At 46.3% G+C, this 22,885-nt stretch overlaps 1 protein-coding gene and 1 long non-coding RNA gene across 3 annotated transcripts in view; one reads left to right on the top strand and one right to left on the bottom strand.

Moving 5' to 3' along the window:
* LOC102156518 overlaps positions 1–8,843 on the bottom strand; it is a 14,325-nt gene extending 5,482 nt beyond the window's left edge. Inside the window, exon 1 of one of the 2 annotated variants that reach the window (XR_005357136.1) lies at positions 8,667–8,843. This is a non-coding gene — a long non-coding RNA (uncharacterized LOC102156518). The remainder of the gene's footprint in view (positions 1–8,666) is intronic. The other variant, XR_005357137.1, reaches the window with a different exon arrangement.
* On the top strand, positions 7,795–22,885 carry ANKRD34C (ankyrin repeat domain 34C). Its single transcript, XM_038533031.1, has 3 exons — positions 7,795–8,248; positions 17,326–17,580; positions 17,901–22,885. Exon 3 carries the CDS (start codon positions 17,943–17,945, stop codon positions 19,545–19,547), a length of 1,605 nt encoding a protein of 534 aa, XP_038388959.1. The 5' UTR covers positions 7,795–8,248; positions 17,326–17,580; positions 17,901–17,942; the 3' UTR covers positions 19,548–22,885.

Below are 22,885 nucleotides of genomic sequence, written 5' to 3'. Positions count from 1 at the left end.
TTTGGAAAAAAAAAAAAAAAAGTTTTGAGAGGCACAAGTTCCTTAGAGTCTTGTCCCAAATTTCCACTGAGGTGTTTAGAGTTGATGCCAGAGCCTTTGTGACGATATACACTATACATAGATGTGTGACACATATATAGATTGAGTGTATATATATATATGCACATGTACACATATACACATGTACATACACTTAGACATATATAAATCTATGAGTCCTCATTGAGTACTAACTTACATCAATATTAGTGCTTTACATAGGCTGGTGCCCAAAGTTTTGAGGGGTTTTGGGAGGGTCTCACTGCCTAGGAAGTCCATGCCCTGATGCTACCCCATGATGGTTGCTTTGAAGTATAATGTCCCTTAGGAGGCGTATTGCCATCACCAGAGTGCGTAATCCAACCAATCTTGCTAAATGTTTCTATGCTTATAACACAGACTTGAAGAAATAAGAACATGTCTGGGAGTTACAGTCAGAAAATACCTCTGGTTTTTCTAGGAATCTTATCCAAAGAAATAAACTATGAGTCTTGTGGGGAGAGAATCATCAATGAACAGACTCAGATGATTGAACTCAGCATATGGCCAAATTCATGTAGATTCTCTTGTTCTTGGGCTGCCATAACAAGATACCATAGATGGTGTGGCTCAAATCACAAACATTTATTTCTCACAGTTCTGGAGTCTGGGAGGTCCATGACCAAGGCGCTGGCTGTTTCAGTTCCTAGTGAGGGCCCCTTATCTTCCTGCTGTGTCCTGATATGGTGGAAAGAGAGGAAGCAAGGTCTCTGTCACTTCTTATAAGGGCTTTAAGCCCATCATAAAGGCTTCATCCTCATGGCCTCATCTTACCCTAACTACCTCCCAAAGGCCCACCTCCAAATACCATCACACTGGGGGTTAGGCATCAACCTATGAATACTGGGGAGAGGGGAGACACAATTCAGTCCATTGCATATAGCAGCCTGGAGGCTTTTGGGCTTCTCTGTGGAGGTCTTCAGGGCAGTTCTACACGAGACTGTGGCTGAGGACCCCAAGAAAAAATGTGAGCTTTTCCCCTGGAAATATGGAGCTCATGCTTATTTTCAGCAATAAGAAGATGGTTCAGTAGTGTCATAATGATTAGAAAAAAGACACTATTTGATCAAAAATGTATTTTTTAGAATCTAAGATGATTCCAAAATTAATCTGAAAGGGTAAATCTGTGGTAAAAATCAGGAAGTTTGGGAGAAGTAGTTTAAAGAGAAATCTACACCATTACATCCAACACTGTAACATAAGCTTATAATAACCAGAAAGAAGGGGCATAAATAGAGGAAGAGGTACATCAATTAACTAGAATGGGAAGTTCACAAATAAATTCAAGTTTTTATAGCAATGTAGCCTGTGATAAAAACACCATTCAAGAGCAGAGGGGGGAAAGAAAGATTCTTCAAAAATTTCACTGGGGTAATTAGTTTGTCATTGGAAACACAATTAATCTCAATGCACATCAAGTTAACTGCATGAACTACAGATGAGGAGAAGCAAACATCTGACTGTGAAATATCAAACCCGAAGAGCATCAGTAGGAAGCTGGTTTTTTGTGTGTTTTTGTTTTTTTAATTTTTTTGTTTTTAATTTAATTTATTTATTTGAGAGAGAGAGCAAGAGCACGAGTGGGGGGGGGCAGGAGAAGCAGACCCCCCACTGAGCAGGGAGCCCCATGCAGGACTTGATCCCAGGATCCTGAGATCATGATCTGAGCTGATGGCAGACGTGTCACCAACTGAGCCACCTGGGTGCACCAAGGCAGGGTTTGCATCTTCTAAACATGATGCCTTAAAGGCAAGAAATTTAAAGGAAAATAAAGATAGATTTAGACAATTTAGAAGTTAAAGACTCATTTATGACACAAACAACACAATAAAACTAAGATGCAAATAAAACACTGGAAAATATTTGTAATATGTGTGACAGAGTAAGAACATAAACATAATATATAGAGAAAGTTTCAAAAATTAATAAGACAAGTCAAATAGAAGAATGGGAAAGGATGCCAGCAATCAACTCACACACATGCACATGCACAAAACATAACATAACATGCACAACACAACATAACAAGTGAATCAAGGTGATTAGTAGCTAAAGAAATGCAAAAAGAAGTTTTGTTTTGTTTTTTTTTTTTGCTTATTAGATTGTAGGGATTAAGATGATTGATGCTATCCAGAACCCATGAGGGTGTAAGACAATGGTTAGTCTCATACTCTGTTTAGGGAGTGTAAATTTTTATAATCTTTCTGGAAGATTGTCTAGAAATATTTATTAAAACTTTTAATATTTTCTCCATATCATATATATATATATATATATATCCATCTCAGCGATTTATTTTGTAGGTATTTAAGAGGATGGCTGGGCAAATATACTAAGGTATGATAGTTATTTATCACAGTGAAAAATTAGAAAGACTTATGATGTGCATCTCCTATAGGTTGGTTAGATAAATGACAATGTATTTTTTTAAAGATTTATTTGTATTTATTTGTGGTGGGGGCAGAGGCAGAGGGAGAGAGAATCCCAAGCAGACTCCCTGCTGAGCACAGAGTAAGAACAGGGGCTCAGTCTCACAACACGGAGATCATGAACTGAGTCGAAATCAAGAGTCAGATGCTCAACTACTGAACCAAGCAGGTACCCCAATAATATCTGTATACAGTGGACTCATTGAAAGTTATTGTGTGTGTTGCATTCACTAAGAGAAAAACATTTTCATTATACAGTATATTGTTAAAAGAATGGTAAGACACCATTTGCACAAAATTTGTATGTACATTTATAAGACAAAATTCTGGAAAGATGTTCCCTGAAATGTTAACAATAGTTAACTCAAAGTTGTGGACTTTCAAACGATTTTCTGGTTTTTGTGTGAGTGTGTGCTTTTCTGTCTTCTTTAAAATTTCTGATATTACTAAAGTGTCATTTTTTTTCAAAAAGTTATTTTCAGTTTGAAGACAACAAAAGAGAAAGGGATTGGCAAAATTGTGCCCTGAGGATAATTTATATCCTTAAAGGAATTCAATTGAGTGCAAAGGAGAGTAAGAATTAACCATGAATTCAACTCAAAAAAACAAAATCAGGAAAACAAGAGTAAGGAATTAATAGGAATTAAAGGAAAACAGTAGTAAATTAGAAAAATACTACAATTAGCAAATGTCAAAGATTTGTGTGTGGAAGACAAATGAAGAAGTAGATCAGGTCTGATCGGGTCTTAGGAAGGAAGAAGAGAAAAGAGGCCCCAAATAGCCAACCCTGGGAATACCAAAGAAAGCTAGAATCACAGAAAAGACTTACAATCTTGCCTCTCCAGTGGCACGTATTTTTTAAAAATAACATTATTGTAGGTAGGGCCCATGAGGGTGTATCATGAATTTGATATATTATTACCACATTTCAGAGAACAATTTGACAATTATTCGAAGCCTAAACATTTTTGCTATCTATGGACTCAGAAATCTGACTTTTGGCCATTTATTCAAAGGAAATAATCATAAGATATTTAAGTAGATAGATGTGAGACGTGAGAGAGACAGAGACAGACAGAGATAGAAACAGAGAGATACAGAGACAGAGAGAGACAGAGACAAAGAGACAGAGAGATAGAGACAGAAACCGAAAAAGAGAAACAGAAACAGAGAGAGAAGAATATATAACCCACATGAACCTGCATGAGCAATGAGTAATAGTGATCATCTCTGGGAAATAATGAACAATCTTCTTTGCTTTATTCCATTTTCTATTCAAGTGTGAATCACGAACACCAAGACAAAATTTAGAAGATATAAATGAGCAATTTACAGAAAAATCAGCAATAAACATTTTTTAAAAATTCAACCTGACTGGTAATAAAAGAAATACAACTGAAAACAATGACCTGATACATTTTTAATTATCACATCAGCAAATTTCCTTAATGATAAGATCTCACGTGGTTGAGGATGCACTTAAATATGACCAAGGGGTGATGAAAAATGGTGCAATCTTCATGGAGGATGCATTTGAAATATGTATAAAAATGATAAAATTTTGCATACCTTTTAGTCAAAAACCTCAGGTATTTTGCTCTAAGGAAATAATTCTGAAATTTGAAGATTAACTAGAGGCTCTTCACTGCAGTGTGATTTACAACAGAGAGAAACCATGTGAAACCTTTACATCTTCAACAGAGAATTGGCTCATGCATGTACTTCAATATACTGTAGCCATTAACAACGAAGCAGAAGAGTTGCATGCAACCATGTGGAAATAAGTCATAGAGCAAAAAATTATCTGACTTGATAGCTTTATAGCAGATTTCTTAAGGAAAAAAGAAGAGATACAAGATTAATACAATGTACTTTATTGTTTAATTCTAGTTTTATAAATTATACCTATATATTATGAATATTATTGATTGCCTCTTTTTCTTGCTCCTCTGCATTTCCCAAGGGCTTAATAACAAGCACTGTGACACTCACATCATTCACTTCCTATTTGTTTTCTTGCTAAAAGAATTCTATTTCATTTGGACTGCCATTAGACCAGACCAAGGAAAGGACTGGTTGTGGTCTGAACCAATCACAGCACTCTGGCTTTCCATTTTCCTAGTATCCCTCACATGTGCCCCATTTTGAATAACAAGATTCGAGGAGAACCTGGCTGTGTGGTGTATTTACTGCTGGGGCAGGTTTACTCCCCCAATAAGAGGGACCCATGTGATTGGCTGTACTCCTTCCTCAACATTTGTCTGGGATGTGATGTTATGGCTTGAGCTGATGGCAGCCTTCTGGTAAACTCCAGGGAGATGCCACAAGCACCACTGCTGGCCCTGGAAGTCTGGAGCCTCTGATCCATCATCATTCTGTTATGTAAGAAGAGAAGTCCTTCTTTGTCCATTTAAGATGGATTTTATGATACTTGCAGCAAAAACTTCTCTGATTTAATTGTGGAGTTTATAAAAGCATTTGAAAGAAACCATTACTTAATATTAAAAGCCAGAATGTCCATATCTTATCCATGTTTTCTAGGTGATACCTATAACATACTTGTAATAACAATCTAGTAAAAGTTATTTAAACATTTATAACAGTCTGGAACACATCCAGTCCCACGAAGCTGATCCCAAGAGGCCAGGTAGCCTAGAACTAATGTGCTGTGTGATCTCAGGAAAGCACCTCATGGCTCTTGAACATAGCTTCCCAGAGTGTGGAAAGACTGTGACTCAAATGACTTTCGGCTTCTTGCTAAGAGCACTAGCTAAGCCACTCAGTAGTGACCTCTGAGTCTGTCTTCCCTAAGGACAATGACTGGCTGGAAATATGCTCTGTGCAGGGAAACTGCTCAGGAACAAGAGACAAGCACTATCCCTCCCCTGGCTTAGAGCAGGGTGTGTATTGGGTGGGCACTGAGAAGAGATGGGTGGTTACCGGAGGCGGATGGAGAGGCAGGCAAGACGGAAGAAGGGTAAGTAAATAAGCCATGGGAATGTAAGGTATAGCATGATGACTATGGTTAAGAATAGGTACTATATTGTATATTTGAAAGTTGCAAAGAGAGTAGATCTTAAAGGTTGTCATCACAAGAACAAAATTCTAACCTGACGGTGATGGATGTTAACCAGACTTACCATGGTGATCATTTTACAATATATACATACAAATACTGAATCATTATGTTGTATATCTGAAACTAATAGGTTATATGCCAACTGCCTCTAAAAAAATAGAAAAACAAAAACAGAGTGCACGAGAAGCAGGGCACCAAGGGTCACTTCATAATTTTCTTCGTGGTGTTAGAATACCATCTGATGTGATTCTCCTCTGTTACGAGTGGAGCGAACCCTTCCCCAAATCTCCCAACCAGAGCCTTAACTCTAACACATTCTAACACCTTCTTACTGAGGTGCCTACTATTTCCCATGGTGTGCATTCTCCCTTGCTGCAACAAGTAATAATAATAATAATGATAATATAATAATTGGTGTGTTCCTCGAGGTCTATGGCTAGAAGGTATTGACAACAGTAAGGATTTAAAACTCCTTATTGCTACTATTAGTCATGATTATTTTTGAAAAATATAGTTGTTATTAATCAAATGGGTCTAGCATATGGGTCCATCTCTGGGGAAGGGACTGAGATTCTACTGGAAGGCAGATTTGGAAGAGGCTGTAAAATATTTACCCATGTTCTCTTGCATGAAACAGGTAGGATGCAACAGCAGAACACTGATTCACACGTACGCTAACACACCCAAAGAGATGCTGACAAATATAGATGTTCAGAAGGTCCCACCATGAAAGCAGAGAACTTGTCTTTCTTGTTCACAGCTGAATCTCCAGCACATCCCCCAAAAATGCAGATCTGGTCACACAGCCCAAACTCAATAAATTTTTCTTGAATAAATGAATCCGAGCATCCTGAAACACTTTAACAGCTTACTTTGGATATTAATGGACCAGATAGATGCACATAGCTAAGACTTATACAGTGCTTGCCCTGACCAGGCAGTGGCACTAACACTGCACATGTGTTAACCCAGTTCCCTTCTCTCTGGTCCCAGGAAACAGATCCTACCTGACACGCAATGTTACATTAGCTTCAAGTGTATGACACGATTCAACAAGTTTATAGTTACCTTATGCTATGCTCACCGTAAATGTAGCTACTATCTGCAATAGATGCTATTATTCATTCCATTTTATGGAGGTGGAAACTGAGGTACCGGCCAGTTTAGTGACTCACCAGAAATCTGTGGCTGGTAAGTGGCTGATTAGAATTTAAATGCATGCAGACTCTGCTCTTAACCAATACACTAGTGAAGATACAGATGGTAACAACATGCAACTAACTTTACAGGTGTATTTGTATGTTTATACCCCAAAACACAGAATGTTCATTTTTTTCTTTCATTGAGTAAGAGGAAAAATGGTTTTTGAGTTTAAATTGGTCATTTAACAGGCAACAAAATAGAAATTACATAGATCATATAATTTGATGATGGCAAAGTAACGTTACACATAAACACCAAAAATAAGAGGAGGGAAATGCAACAATATCAGGAATGAAAAGGGAATGTAAGAACAGATTAGAGGAGATGAAAAATTAAAAGCTAATGCTCATTGTAATCTTGTGCCTGTGAATTCGAAATTCTAAATGAGATGGACAATTTTGTAGGAAAACCTAAATAATTAAAATTGATCTTAGAAGTAGGAGTCAATTCTTTCTTAGGAAAAAGGACCCCGTGTGCATGTTTACCTGGACGGGCTATACAGCAGGGCAGTGGTTGGTATATGCTGGGCTCCCCGGGGTGGGGGGCTGGAAGGTTCCCCCCACCTGGAGGGTCTGTACAGTAGGACAGTGGTTTGTACATGCAGGGCCCCGGGTGGGGGGCGGCTGGAAGGTCTCCTGCCCTGCCCTCCTCCACCCTTCCTCTCCCTTCCACGCTGTGGACGAACATTCTGGATTGGGGGAGTTTGGCGGAGGAGGAAACCCGAGCAAGGCAGGGCCACGTGGACAGCAGAGGAGACGCAAGTTCGAATCCTGAGTTGCGTCCGCACGTGTGGCGTAGACTGGGGGGGCAGGGGGGGGCGCCGGCCCTGCTCCTGCCCCGGGGCGCCGCGCCCACCCTTGGCCCCCCACCCTCACCGCCAGCTCAGGCTGGGTTGTGTGGCCAGGCTGACCCTGCTCTGGGGTGCGGGTGCGGGTGCGGGCGGGGCGCGGACGCCTCTCCCCGCCCCCGCTGCCCCCGCGGTGCTCGCTCCTCCCAGGCACACACCCCACGCAGCCTGCCAGCCAGTGCCGCGGCTGGAGACCTGGAGCCGCCAGTCAGCCCTCGGCCCGGCCCGGGACCGAGCAGAGCGCGGAGCGCGGGGCGCAGGAGACCTGCAAGACTGAACTGCGCGCAGCTCTCCTCTTCCACGCCTCCTTGTTTCCCTTAAAAAAAAAGAGAGAGAGAACTCTCTTGTTCTCACTCGAACTTGGCGGAGCCAGGGAGGGATCAGAAAGGCACTGACGCAGAGGTTTTATTTGACCAAGTTCTGGGCAAGTCACAGGACCCACGAGGCCGGAGTCATCCCAGCTCCCGGCGCTTTCAGCCTGGCAGTGCCCTTGGGGAACCAGCTTGAAGCCGAGGGCGGGAATGCCAGGTGACCCTGGACTTTGCTTTTGGAGTAATGACCCTACCGGTGGTCTGCGCTCAGGTGGCCTGGTTCGGTGAGCGTCTCCGCCAGGTAAGAGCACCCCAAGGGTCTCCCCCCCGCTGCAGCCGGTGGGAGGGATCTTGAGCTCCCGAGAAGTAAGTCCACGATGTTTAGCCCAGGCAGGAGTGGGAGGCTGGGAGAGGCTGCTTTTATCACAGGAAATTGTGGGTGAAGGGTGTGGAAGATAGATTTACATTTTTTCTCATTTTTGCACTGACGCGTGGGGGTGAGATGCGTAGGGGCCTGGGTTTTTGTAGGAAATGGTTGCGGAGTGGTGCTGGGTGATAGGCGTCTGAATTCCTGCAAGGACTGAAGGGGGAGCAAAGCCTACATTTTTGCAGAAACCTGTGAGGATCGGGTTATGAGAGGTTATGATCCGGAACACGTTTGAGAAATCGTAAAGAGTTTGAATGTGAGCGTTTCAAAGCAGTGATGGAGAAGCACTTACCGCGCTGCTTGCACCTGACGCCACGCTTGGCCTTCGCGGAGATGCCCGCGGACAGCGGCGGCCCCGGAGCGCTCACCGCCGGCGTCCAGCACCTCGGACAGCGCCAGCATCGCGCTGAGCCCCGGGCTCCCCGCGCCCCGCGCCCTGCGCCCCGCTCCCCGCCGCCGGGACCCGCTGCGCATCGCCGCCCGAAGGCCCCGGAGAAGGGACTCCTCCTGAATCGCTAACGCTAACGTGGAGCTCAGCTTCTGATCCGCCTCTGACTGCTTCCCGTGGCTGCGGAAGGAAGAGGCGGAGTATAAAACATCCCCACGCTTCCGCGAATGCTACTCCGGAACGGTGTGGCCTCCTGCATTTTGAAAGGCGTACCCAAACTCCTCCAAAATCTAGTATTTTTTGAGCGCTCCTCTGCGCCAGGGCCCTGTGCTAAGCGCTCTCCATGCGTTCTGCTCTTGTTACGCACAGCCCGCGGCGAGCTTGGGTGCTATTATCTTCCATCGATCGATCGATGGAAAACCGCAGCAAGAGAGGCTCAGTAGCCCTTCCCATTCTATACAACCGGCTAGTGCTGTCCCGCACCTGTAAACCCCACCAGGGGCTGCGGTCCTGGGGAGGTGTGCCTGAGTGGGTGAAATTCCCTCCTGAAAGCTCCGGGCTTGGGTTCAGAGGAGCAGAGTTTGAACCAAAGCTGTACCACTTACGAACGTGTGCTCTTGGGCAAAATCACCCAACCTGTCTGAACTTCAGGCTCAGTGCCTGTAAAATTAGGATAATAATGCTTCCTTTGCAAGAGTGCTGAGGAAGATGATCGAAGAGATCATGGATGTGGGAAAACTCTGCAAACTGCAGACTGTGGTTGGGAAGTGGAGGCCAGAAAGGGAGGAGCAGGTGATTGGAAGAGGAAGAGGGTGGGTGATGAATGGCAGTGGCACTGGGGTGGGTGCTGGGCACCCCAGTGGGAGGGTTCAGAGGGAGGATCCTGGATGAGTTTAATTCAACATAATAATTCCTTATTTACAGGACTTTGTAGGGAGTGTTCACATATTGCCTACATTTGACCCTCATAACAATCTTATAAGGCAAAACTGAAGTTCTTTGGCAAAATGATGCTTGCCAGCAGCTCCACAGCTACCTAGTAGCTGGGGGCTGAGATTAGAATCCAGGTCACCTGCCTCTCTACTCTGGAATCTTTCTGCCACAGTTGTCCATCCTTGGGAGCTCAGACTGTGGAACAATTACAGAACTAGGGTCCATTTAGAGAAACACATAAATATCAGGACAAACCATGTGAAAGAAAAGTGATTTTTAAACCACTGTTTGACCTACAGAAACAGCAAATTCATATAGATTAACCGAATGCATGCTCATTGAGTCCATTTTATTTTGTTCCACAAAGACTTGTTTTAAAGATTTTATTTATTTATTTGAGAGAGAGAGAGAGAGAGAGCAAGTGACCACAAGCAGGGGGAACAGCAGACAGAGGCAGAAGGAGAAACAAACTCCCCGCCGAGCAGGGAACCCAATGTAGGGCTCCATCCCAGGACCCTGGGACCATGACCCCAGCCGAAGGCAGATGCTTAACTGACTGAGCTACCCAAATGCCCCTCTACAAAGACTTTAAAGCAATTTATAAAGATCCACAAGGTGTTAGGTTGACACATATCAGAAGTAGTTGAGATTCATTAAGATTTAATTGTGTGCAAACTTATGTGTGCAAACATAAGAACAGCCATATGCTTATCTCCCTGAGACTACCACTGCATTGAACTCGTCCTTCAGCAACAACAGAAGAGGAAGAAGAGGGGGGGAAGGATAAAGGGGAGAAGGAGGAGGGGGAGGGAGAGGAAGAGGAGGAAAGGAGGAGGAGGAAGTTGAGAAAGTAGGCAAGCAACAAGATTAAGGCCATAACCAGAAGTAAGATGAATACAAAGCATGTGCATTAGAAAGTCCTAGAGACTTGCTCTGGGGCACTGAGTACAGTTCTGTGTATTTCCAGTCCCTTTCTTGGGAACATGAGGCACTATGTAGACGTTTGCAGGACTCAGTTGGCCTTCCTCCTTTTGCATCATTTTTCCACTGGGGTCAAACACAAATGAATGCAATGCCTCAAGCCTCTGATTTATCTTGGTGCCAAACAGGGAGTTTAACTGGAAATCTGATGCCCCATGACTCAAGGAAGAAGAGATTAAGCAGATGGTATTTTATTTGCACTGAAGTAATTTTTTTTAAAGATTTTATTTATTTATTCATGAGAGACACAGAGAGAGCGAGAGGCAGAGACACAGGCAGAGGGAGAAGCAGGCTCCATGCAGGGAGCCTGATGTGGGACTCAGTCTCGGGTCTCCAGAATCATGCCCTGGGCCGAAGGCAGGCGCTGAACCTCTGAGCCACCCAGGGATCCCCGCACTGAAGTAATTGTTGATTACCTAGTTTATAATGGCTCACAGAAGCAAACCATACTTTAAAGTTTATGAAAAGGGCTTTTGCATCTATTAGCTCACTGGATCCTCCTAACAAACCTCTAGACAGAAGAATCTAGGAAGTGATGGGAAAAATGAAGCATCATGACTTGTATTCCAAGTATTTTACTTAAAAAAAAAAACTATTTTATTTATTTATTTGAGAGAGGGGGTGGGTGGAGAGAGCACAAGCAGGGGGAGCTGCAGACTCCCCGCAGAGCAGGGAGCCCGATGTAGGACTCTATCCCAAGACCTTGGAATCATGACCTGAGCCAAAGGCAGACACTTCACAGACGGAGCCCCCCAGGCACCCTCAAGTATTTGACTTTATATCTAGTGTCATAAAACCACATCTCTGCAGAGGTAAATGGCCTGAATGTGTGAATCAGGCCAGTGGTAAGACTACAGAGAATGGCAGGGCCTTTGCCAAACTGAACAATGAATGATGCATCTTAAAACCTTCAAATTAAAAAAATTAAAACATGGTGCCAGTCAAGCAAGATGTCCCTGGGGGCCACACTTGGCCCCCAGCCCTTTATTGTACAGCCTTGATCTACGCTGCTCAGGCTAAAGATGTGCAGAGGCGCAAGAGCTTGCATTCAGCAAGATAAAAGACTCTGTCTTTAAATTCCCTATTTCTAAACTGGGAACAATTGAACAAGATGGCTCCTCGCAGCTTCAAAAGTCTTAGACTTTCACAATTTTGTGGACAGTAAAATAATGCAAGGGTATCTGGACAAAACAGGCAACTGCTTCCACCCACCCACTTCATCAGGGAAAGCATTGATTTGTTTTTTTTTGGTGTTGGTGATGTTTTAGTTTTCAGTGTTTCTCTTACAGTCCCTGGGCTTCTGGGAGGTGTGTTCGGTCCATTGTGCTGTGGTTGAGGGAGGGAGGAAACTACCCTGAGCGGAGGGGTGGCGGGGGGGCAGGGAGCAGGGAAGGAACCCAGAAAGTTTTGCTCACTTTTTTAAGATTGTACTTATTTATTCATGGGAGACACACAAGAGAGGCAGAGACACAGGCAGAGGGAGAAGCAGGCTCCCTGTGGGGAGCCCTATGCAGGACTTGATCTTAGGACCCCAGGATCATGCCCTGAGCCAAAGGCAGACGCTCAACCACTGAGCCACCCAGGCGCCCCAAATTTTGCTTACTTCTCACTTAACTCTGTTTCTGAAACATGTGAAAAAAACCCACTTTGGGGTTGCTAATTTTAAAACATGATGCCTAGCAGTTGAAACGCTTGGGGTTTCAAAATTCTGGGCACATGTCAGCTCTGTCCAGTCAGAATTGCTTCCTTCCGCCGGTGATCTGAGGAACCATGAAGGCATCTGATCTTTCCTGTGTCCGGTGCTCCTCACATTCTTTCTCTACTGTGCACAATGGGAGATAAATTCCCAAATCAACATACATTTGATCTTGGTTGACCCACCATCCAGCGGCTCACTATTCAAATCTACCTTTAGAATTCCTCTCCCGCGCGATGCTTCCTTGACCTCCTTGAACTGGTGCCTCTGACCCTCTTCATCCCTCAGAGGCTCCTAGTGACCTCCAGCCTCTGGCCAGACTCTTCCAAATCTGACTTCTACACATTCCTTTGTCCTTAATGTTGAGCATGTATACTGACACCCAGTATATATTTGATGGTGAATGGATGAATGGATGGATGGATGGATGAGCAAGTAATGCCAGGGTGTCAGTCATGGTTTGCTTTATTATAAGTGATAGAAATTAATTCAAGTTTCCTAAATAAAAACATGCCAGTTTATCAGCTCTTTATGGGGATATCAAACCCTGGGGAGTAGGAGTGAGGAGAATGAAAAGTAGAGTGAAGAGGGAGGAGGAGCCAATAGAAGGGGGACATGGAGCCAGCCGCGCCCGACAACAAGCTCACTGAGAGCTCAGTCTTGTGGAAATCAGATCCTCTACCACATCCCGCCCAAATCCTTGAAACCCACTGCCCACAGGCTCTGGGGGGAAGAAAGGGAGAGGAGACTGCCTGACATCTCCTTCCTACCCTGCCCCCTACTAGTCAATGTCTGCTCTAGAAAAGGTTAACTTGCCCCCACTTCTGTGCCCAGTGGCCTCACTGGGGAAACCATGGCTCCTGATCAGTTGAAACCAGGGGCTCGGGCCACCTGCCCCCTGTAGCACTGATCTGAGGCCATGACGATGGGAAAGCCAGGTGAGTGGCCACCACTCTGAGATGGATAGGTCAACGTGACCTTGTCGGTCTGGGGGAGGCAGAAAAGTGAATGGCAGGACTCCAGTCAGCTGGCCTCGGATCAGTGCTGCAAGGGTCAGCTCAGGGTCCAACTCTGTCCTCACTCAAAGCTCTTGCATTTTTGTCATTCAGGAATGCCAGTTGCAAGGCTCACAGTGGAAAAATGGTTGTGGACAAAGAGAAAAATCCTCCCTGCACACAGAGGGTGTTGTGCCCATGGATGGGCTGGGAAACAACCCAATGCTTTGTCTGCATTCTGTTATCTCCTTAGGAGCTAGGATTTGGGACGAGGCCCTAGCTCAGGACAGCAGGTGACCCCTCATTCCAAGTGAAGGAAGAGCTAGATATCCCGTCCTGTTCCCTCTCGCCCTTCCTCCTTCCTTCCCTACCCTGGACTTTGGAGTACTCTGGAAGGTTGGGATTGCCCCGAGCATGTGCCACAGAGGGATCACTCGACTCCATCCTCATGTCCTCTCCACCCTCCGTTTCCTGTCTCTTCCTCCTTCCCTTTGACTTTTCCTTTATTCTTCTTTCAACTGTGGCACAACTGATGAGGGAGAGAAGACCTCATTTCTCCCTTGGGGGCTCGGAGGGGGCAAGGGGCTCAGTGCTCTGGGGAGGACATTGCCCAGGAGATTAACAAGCCAATGCTCAGCAAAGAAGCTTGCGAAGTATCTAGGAGCCCATGCAGCATCCAGCTTTTCTTGTGTTGTGTTGTGAGTGTGGGCTGTGTGTCTCTGTTGTGTGTGTGGGTAAGAGTCTGCGTGCTGTGTGTGAGTGTGAGAAAGAGCGAGAATGCAAAGATGTAGTAAAGCACTCCAGCGTGTGAATATACTACCGTTTCTTCATTTTCTTCTTGGGGGGCTGTTTCTAGGTTTTATTTTTTATGAATAGCGCTGCTGGGAACATTTTCATATATGTGTGGCTATACAGATTTATTGGTAATTTGCTGATATGAACAAACCTTCCCAAAATGAAAGGCTTAAAACAATAACCATTTATTCATGCATATTTCTGCAGTTTGGACTAGGTTCTGGAAACTTCTACTGCCCCCACCTGGGTTCCCTCCCGCAGCTGTAACTAGCTGGGGGCTGGCTGGTGGGTCACAGGGTGGTGGTCAGCCGGGGTGGTCAGCTGGGGCTCCCTGTGTCCTTTCTGCAGGACAGCTGACACATCTGTCTGAGGCAGCTTGGCTCCAGACAGCACACTGGAAGCTGTCAGATCCACAGAGGCCTTGCCTGAAAGTCACTCTGGCTGCATTTTATTGGTCGAAGCAGGTCACACGCCGACTCCTCCTCTTGACGGGAGGAGGGCCAGTATCTCCTTGCACACGGGGTACAGGCAGGGGTGGGGGGACTCTGTGGCCAAGCTTTTCAATCTACCAGAAGTGGAAGTGCAGGCAGGGAATTACAGGGGTTGGAGGGCTGGTCTGTGCCCCGGCTGCGGGCTCCTGTTGCCTTCTACCCTCGTCCATCCCTGGTCTGGTTTTCGGCCCCGCTGAGTTAGACACCAGGTGTGGTGCTATCTCATTGTGCTTTAATTTGATTTTCTTTGACTACTAATGAGGCTGAGCACCTTTTTATGTGCTTACTGGCCATTTGTGCATCCTCTTTTGGAGGAAGTGATTTGTGGGAGTTGTTTCCATAGCCTGGGTGTGAGTCAGTGGTAATCTCATGCCGCCCTCCCGCTTCCATCTCCACCTAGTCTCCTCCTGATTAAAAAGGAAGTAACATTTGAGCTGAGGTTTGCAGGCTGATGAATAATTAAAGGTCAGGGAGGCCTTACATTTAGAAACATGAAGAGGGCTACAAGGGACAAAGTCGGGCATGTGAGAAGCAGCCAGATTTGAGGTCCACAGTGTGTGTGTTGGGGGGGCAGGAGCCGCAGTGGGTGGTGCCAGGGAGGCTGGGCCACAGACAGGGGGCAGGAGACAGAGCAGAGGCGACCTGCTCCTGGCTGCTTCCGCTCCTTCGCCTACGTGTGGAAACCCTGCTTCAGGTGTCCAGAGTGCAGGGAGGGCACCCCTAACACGGAAGACCTCAGGAAAGTGATCTGTTTGTGTGGGACCAGAGAGGAATGGTGATGGTGGAAACAGAAGAGAGGCCATGCCTCATGGGCACACACACCCACGCTCATACCCTCCATATCCACACGTGCGCACACACCCACATGAACACACTCCCACACCCACATGTGCACACACATCCACATGTGAGCACACATGCACACATGAGCACACACACCCATACCCACATGTGTGCACACTCATGTGCACACACCCTCAGAATCCACACATGAGCACATATCCACATGTGTGCATACCCCCACATCCATTTACACTCACACACGCGTGCACCCCCACATGATACCCACATCCACATGTGCACACACACTCCCACACACATGCACCCCACGTGTGCACATACATGTACACACTCACATGTGCACACACATCCACACCCCCCACATGCATGCACATCCACATGCACACCCCTCACATCCATGTGTGTGCATACCCACATGAACGCACACTGCATATCCACACACACCCCACATTTGTGCACACACACACACGGGAGCACATGCACAACCACTCACATATGTGCACACCCAAATGCGTGTACACACCCATGTAATCCACATGAGAGCACACATGCATGTATACACATGCACACACCCACATGTGTGCAGACACCCACACTCACATGTGCACATACCCCACATGCACACGCACACACATACATGTGTACACACACACATGTGCACACACTCACATACGCACATATGTGTGCACACTCACACTGCACACACATCCACAGGTCAGCAGGAACCTTTAGAAGGAGGAAGCAGAGAGATAGGAAGACATAGACTTGCACACATAATTAACAGCATGTGGTCCCTGGGTGGAAACATTTCCAGAAAAGATCTCCTGGGAACACAAACAGAACTGCAACAAGATCCTGCTGAGATGTAGCTCTTAGAACAATGCTTCCTTAGACCTTTAGACATAGTCGCTTCTGAAGACAGTGGCTTCAAGGAGGCAAGTGTGTGTGTGTGTGTGTGTGTGTGTGTGGCATGTGTGTGTGTGTTCACACGCAAGCATAAGGAGAGCTCTTCTTCACATAATTATTATTTTTTAAATGTTTTATTTATTTATTCATGAGAGACGAGGAGAGTAAGAGAGGCAGAGACACAGGCAGAGGGAGAAGCGGGCTCCATGCAGGGAGCCTGACAGACTCGATCCCGGGTCTCCAGGATCACGCCCTGGACCAAAGGCAGGTGTTAAACCACTGAACCACCCAGGGATCTCCATTCTTCACATAATTAAATGTGGTTTGGGCTTTTAAAAAATAGCAAGTATCTATTAATGCATTACAAATGTATAAAGGCTATGTATCCATCTCTCAGCTTCAGCCAGGAAAGGCTCCTGACTTCCAATTTAATAGAGGATCATAAACTGATCAGTAATGCTTGGGGTGGTAAGGTGGGGGGCAGAGCTGTGGCTGTTTGCTCAGCAGGACCCAGGGGGCACAGGGTCCACGGGGAGGGGCTGTGATGGCACAGGTAGGGGCCAGGGAGGGACCCATGGGCTGGCAGGGGTGCCAGTGCCCGGGCCCCCACCTCTACTTATCTGTGGGAGTCCTCTCGAGTAACACCCAGTTTGGAGGCTCCAGGTGCAGGAAGTGGGTGATGGACATGGGGACAGCCAGACCAGAAAACCTAGCTTTGACAGGCTAGGTTGAGGAAGTTCCTGTGCAGGCAGGCGTGCAATCCATTGGTCCTCTGCTCTATACCTGTTTATGGGAAGGATGTGGTGTGGCATCATTCTGGAAGACTGGGAGGAGGATGAGGAGGATTCTGACATCTGCTGGAAGAGCAGAGACTACTACCCAGATAGGGGTAGCTCTGTAATGATTTTTTTTTTCTGATTTTGCCTTATAATGATTTTTTTTTCCTGATTTCTCCCCTGTTACAGTGGTAATGCACACTTATTTTAGGAAGTACAGCAAAAAGAAGATGAAGGCTGCCCATAATTCCATTACCATTCTGGTGTGTTTCCTGCTGGAAGAACAATGCAGTAGACAATCATTTACGAGGTGACATGATGTGCAAATCGCTGCTAGATGTTGGGGCTGCAGAGCAAACAAGGGAGACACACACCTTTCCTTGTGGGACTTGATGCCAGTGGTGCCTACGGGCACGAAGCAAAGTTTCCTATACGACAACTGAGGTAAGTATGGAGTAGATAGCCCAGTGACGGCAGCTTGTCCTGGTTACTAGGTGTAGCATTGTGTCAGCTGCTTTACTGTGCTTAAGGGTTTTCTGTGTGTGCTCTCATTTGATATCCATGCTGGCTCTATAGCACCTGCCACCCTTCCAGCCCTCACGCAGTACAGATGAAGAAAAGGATGCAGACAAGCCAGGTCACCTGGCCAAGGTAGCATCACTCAGGATCAGCTGGGGTTTGACCGCATCCAGCCCTGTAATAGCCGCACCACTCAGATCACCTCCAGAACACACGACACTCTTTCTCTCTTCTTCCCTCGCTAGGTCTGATCGCCACGGTGGCCCCAAGGCGCTGGCGCCAGTAGGATGGATGACGACACAGAGCTGAGGACTGATGGAAACTCGCTTCTAAAGGCTGTGTGGCTGGGGAGGCTCAGGCTGACCAGGCTCCTCCTGGAGGGGGGCGCTTATATCAACGAAAGCAATGACAAAGGGGAGACGGCTCTCATGGTGGCCTGCATCACCAAACATGTGGACCAGCAGAGCATCAGCAAGTCCAAGATGGTGAAGTACCTGCTGGACCAGAGGGCTGACCCCAATATCCAGGATAAGTCTGGCAAGACAGCTCTTATCCATGCCTGCATCAGGGGGGCTGGCGGAGAAGTGGTCTCCTTGCTCCTGGAGAACGGAGCTGATCCCAGCCTTGAGGACCGCACTGGGGCTTCAGCGCTGGTCTACGCCATAAATGCAGATGACAAAGACGCCCTGAAACACCTGCTCGACGCCTGCAAAGCCAAAGGGAAGGAGGTGATTATTATAACGACAGATAAATCATCATCAGGCACGAAAACCACCAAACAGTATCTCAATGTCCCTCCTTCACCCAAAGTGGAAGACCGACAGCCACCTCCACTGTGCATGTCGCCCTCGGATATTGAACTGAAAGCCCCAGGCCTGGGCTCTCCACCCAGTGAGAGGGAAGATGATTTCTTCAGCCTCCAAACAGGGCATCTGAGTAGTTGCAACACTGCCAAGGCTCTGAATGAGCCTGGGTCACCCACCAGGAAAGCAGGGAACCCCAAGAGGGCCCGCCTGCCCCAACTGAAGAGGCTCCAGTCTGAACCCTGGGGTCTGATCGCGCCGTCCGTGCTGGCTGCCAACACGCGTCAGGATGAGACCTACGGTGCTAGCGCAGATGGTGAGGTCATCAAGAGCATTAGTGATATGTCCTTCCCCAAAAGGGGGCCGCTCTCCAGAACCAACAGTATCGATGGCAAAGACCCCACCCTCTTTCCCACAGTCACAGAGCAGGTTCTCAAGATCCCAGCCTCCCCGGCACCAGCATCCTGGAAGGCAGTCTATGAGAAGGGCCAGGCTTCCCACCCTCGCCTGGCCCGAAGAGGAACTCTCCCCATCGACCAGGAGAAGGCTGGTGTCAGTGCCACAGGGTCCCCCGCTCTCAAAGATTCAGTGTCCCTCAAATGGCTAGAGAATGACCTGCATGACTTAGATTTACAGGCAGCAGCGGAGCAGCTCAGCTCTGTGTCCCTAGAGCCAAGCAAAGGACCCTTGGACAGGAAGAGGCTCAACGGCTCCCACCTGGCCCTCTTCCATGGCTCAAGGGAGTCCCTGGACGCTGCACCCAGCACGTCCCCCAGCTCAGCACGCCGCAGACCACCGCATCTTCTGGAGAGGCGAGGTTCTGGAACTCTGCTGCTGGATCGAATTTCGCACACCAGGCCCGGCTTCCTCCCGCCTTTAAATGTAAATCTGAACCCACCCATCCCAGATATCAGATCTAGCAGCAAACCTCCTTCTCCACTTGCTGGCGGCTTAAAATCCATGGTTCCTGTTGCGCCAAGTTCACCAAAGAGAGTTGACTTGAGAAGTAAAAAGAAGCTCCTCAGGAGGCACTCTATGCAAGTGGAGCAGATGAAGCAGCTATCTGACTTTGAAGAAATCATGACCTAGAAGCTTTCAGAGGGGTTTTGAAAAAAGACTGTAGTTAATGAAAGGCTCTGTAATCTTGGCCAACAGAGCCATGCAGACCCTGTGCATCCCGTTCATCCCTTAGGGCTGGTGGAAGATGTGGAACAAAGTGCTGTTTCCTTTCTGAAATGGTCTCTGGGTTTTTACGGGCTTACTTGAAGAGAGCTTGGAATAATTGGGTTCTAGACAGGAAATCATCACAAAAAAAAAAAAAAAAATTCTCCAAAGGAAGAAAGCCTCCGGGGTTTGGAAGGAGCACAGCAAGCACAATGATCTAGGCTCAGTTCTCCTCTGCCAGACAGACAAGAACTTAGAGCCTACAACAATATTCAAAGTATGCCCTTTGTAATAAATCTATAAAGTGCCTACAAAGAAGATGAGGCTTTCACATTTGTCGGGATGTGCGAAAGCTCCAAACCAACCCTGAAGCCAGGAAATCTGGTAGCTGTGCTCTGTTGGAAGGAGAAGTGAGCTCCCCTGTCAGGGGGCTCTAGCAGGTAGGGCACCATCCAGCACGGCACACTTGAGATCTTTCCAAACCCCAGTTACACACTGTGTTCGCACGCATATCTGGATGTGCTTCCCCAACTATCATAACATGTCCCCCAAATTCTGATGTGCCACACTCGTTGATGCCTCCGAGAGACAGTCCTGCCTCCCTCCCGCCCCGAAGCAAGCTCTGCGTTGAAAGCTTGTGAAAAAACAGTCAGGGTCTGTTCATTAATTTGGAATGTGTTGAATGTGATACAATTTCCAGAATAGACCTGTTTCATGCTTGTTCTTAAGAAAACTTGATGAGAGATCCCCAAAGCCAGAGCGGTAACTAATGATGGGGTATATACAGATGAAAAGCACAAGTGGGTGGTTCTCAGGCCAGAAGCAGTGGGGACTGGACTGAATTATATAGCCTGAAAATGCTAAGGGGTGCAGACTGTCATTTCAGCTACTCTTGTAGAGGTAATTCAAGAAAAATCCAGTTTCTGCTTTGCCTGAATTTTCCACGTGATAGGGGATTTGTAAAAATAACCTCCCTGAATGACCCTCTCCAGCCACGTTGCACTCACCCCAGGAGGGAAGCAGAGACTTGGTACATTTGGAGGATTGTAGCTGTGTTTCAGATGAAGGTGTTCCTGGTTATCTCCCATCTACTTTTCTTTTCCTGCTGCCCAGACACATTTGCTCTAGGGTTAGAAGAATTTGGTGATCCCTGGGCATCTCATCCCAGGAGGAATGAGTAAAGGCTCTGAGATTTGGGTTTGTATCCTTGTTTCATCATTCACCAGCTTTGTGATTTTCCTAAGCCTCCACTTCCTCATCACAAAAGGGGGTTGACAGTGTTTCACCTTGAAAGGGCAAGGGAGAGTGAAGTGCAGTGTGCCCGAGAGAGCCTGCTGCCGTGCCTGGCACGGATAAGTAAGTGGATGGGAGGTAGCTAATTCTGATTCACATCTTCAGACCTCTGAGGCTTCCCCATCTCACATGATGCATGATATCCTACACAAAATGGACTAAAGTCCAGCTGAAAAATTCAAGTGTCTCCTTGAGACTCCCAGTGATTCCATAATACTGAGCTCTCAGTATGTTGGCAAAGTAGAATATATTTGGCCACATCTGCCAGACATTTATCCCAAACAAAAATGCTGATGATGTTTACAAATAAATCAAATATTTATTTTTTAATCATTCCGTTGGGGCAGGCCCATACTCAACCTTGGCACTACTGAAATTTTAGGCTGGATAATCCTTTGTTATGGGAGACTGTCCTGTGCATTGTAGGAGGTTCTGCAGCAGCCCTGGCCTGACACCCACCAGACACGGGTAGCATCTTCCTCCTACATGTGACAACCAAATACGTCTCCAGACATGATCAGACATGTCCTGGGGGCACCATCACCTCGGCTGATCACCACTGCTCTGGGAGGCTGACAGTGCATCTGGCAGAAATATGTGGAGACCAACAAAGCTGCATGGAGGTGTGGGTCTGGCTGGGTCAGCCCTCGCATGGACTTGAAGCCAATTGAATTGTGCTTTTGTAGGATGATTAATCGATTCATAACTTGGGCCCTTAGGATTCTTGGCAAAATACAAATGGGTTGCTAGTGGCCTCTTGTACTTTGCAGGGGGGAAGAAAAGCATGTAAACTAGTGAAAACAGAGCTCAGGAACCTGGTTTAGCGTGGACAATCCATATGCTTCTCGGGACCACTGAGTCACGAAAAGTCCTTACCAAATGGACATGATTACAGGCAAAGAAACAACTCTCCAATGCATTAGAGAGAATCACACAGACAACCATTGTTCTCAGCAGCTCATTAAATACCCATACACACTCATGTGCACACACATGCTACACACATACACTCCAATTGTCGTTAGTGCCAGGGAAAACTAACGTCTGCTAGTAGATCTAGTCGTGGGGATCTCATAGACCTACTAGATCTCTGCTAGTAGATCTACCACTGCACATGTCCATTTCCCCAAACCTTTAGCTAAGACTTGAAAGCCTAATTTATCCTAAATAGTGAGTGAGGCACATTCATAACAATTAGCTTACATGAGACATGAAACGTGATAGCTATTTATCCAGAATAACCTGTCTGTCCCACGAATGCCTACAGCAGGTGCTCTCAGGGCACTCACAGCCTGCCTCCATCAGTTATGACCTGTCCATTGGCCTTTCTCTGGACAGTCTCCAGGAGAGAACCTTCTTTCATCCCTGTTTAATGATGCATTAGCTGGATTAGACTGTTCCAAACCAGTGCGACCAAAACTCTTTATCACGGTTAGTGCGTAAGTAGGTGATTTTGTCCACGTTGACAGACCTCACAAGGATGCTTCTTAAAAGTGTACTTTAGATTCAACTATGTTTTCTAGACCAGAGATTAGCTTTTCTTTTGGAAAACTACTATCACTACAGAAGTTAGCTGCAAACTGTAGTTGTAATTACCCATCCACTTAACTTTCTGGAATATTTATCAAAATATATTATAGAACAGGAGCCTAAAGTTTCAAAGTCTGGAAATTCAGTTTAGTTTCTAGACACTCCAAAGCCAGTTTTTGTTTGTTTGTTCAAACCCATTGTCAATTATTCTAGAATTTCATCAGGTAAACAGTATCTTGCAAAATGCAGGCTGTGTCTGACCTTCCTCCTTTGTGTGTGTTGGTGCTTTGGACATATCGTGTGTTGCTTGAATCGGTTCTCTGTGGCATTATACTCTAGTCTCAAGCTGACAATGTGCTCAAAGATATTTCAAAATGCAAGTAATGGAGCTTTTTAGGTACCTCTAACATGTCAATAAAAGATATATTGCAATCCTTCCA

This window comes from Canis lupus, chromosome 3 (assembly GCF_011100685.1).
Source record: "Canis lupus familiaris isolate Mischka breed German Shepherd chromosome 3, alternate assembly UU_Cfam_GSD_1.0, whole genome shotgun sequence".
NCBI lineage: Eukaryota > Metazoa > Chordata > Mammalia > Carnivora > Canidae > Canis > Canis lupus.
This window is presented reverse-complemented; position numbering and strand designations above follow the sequence as displayed.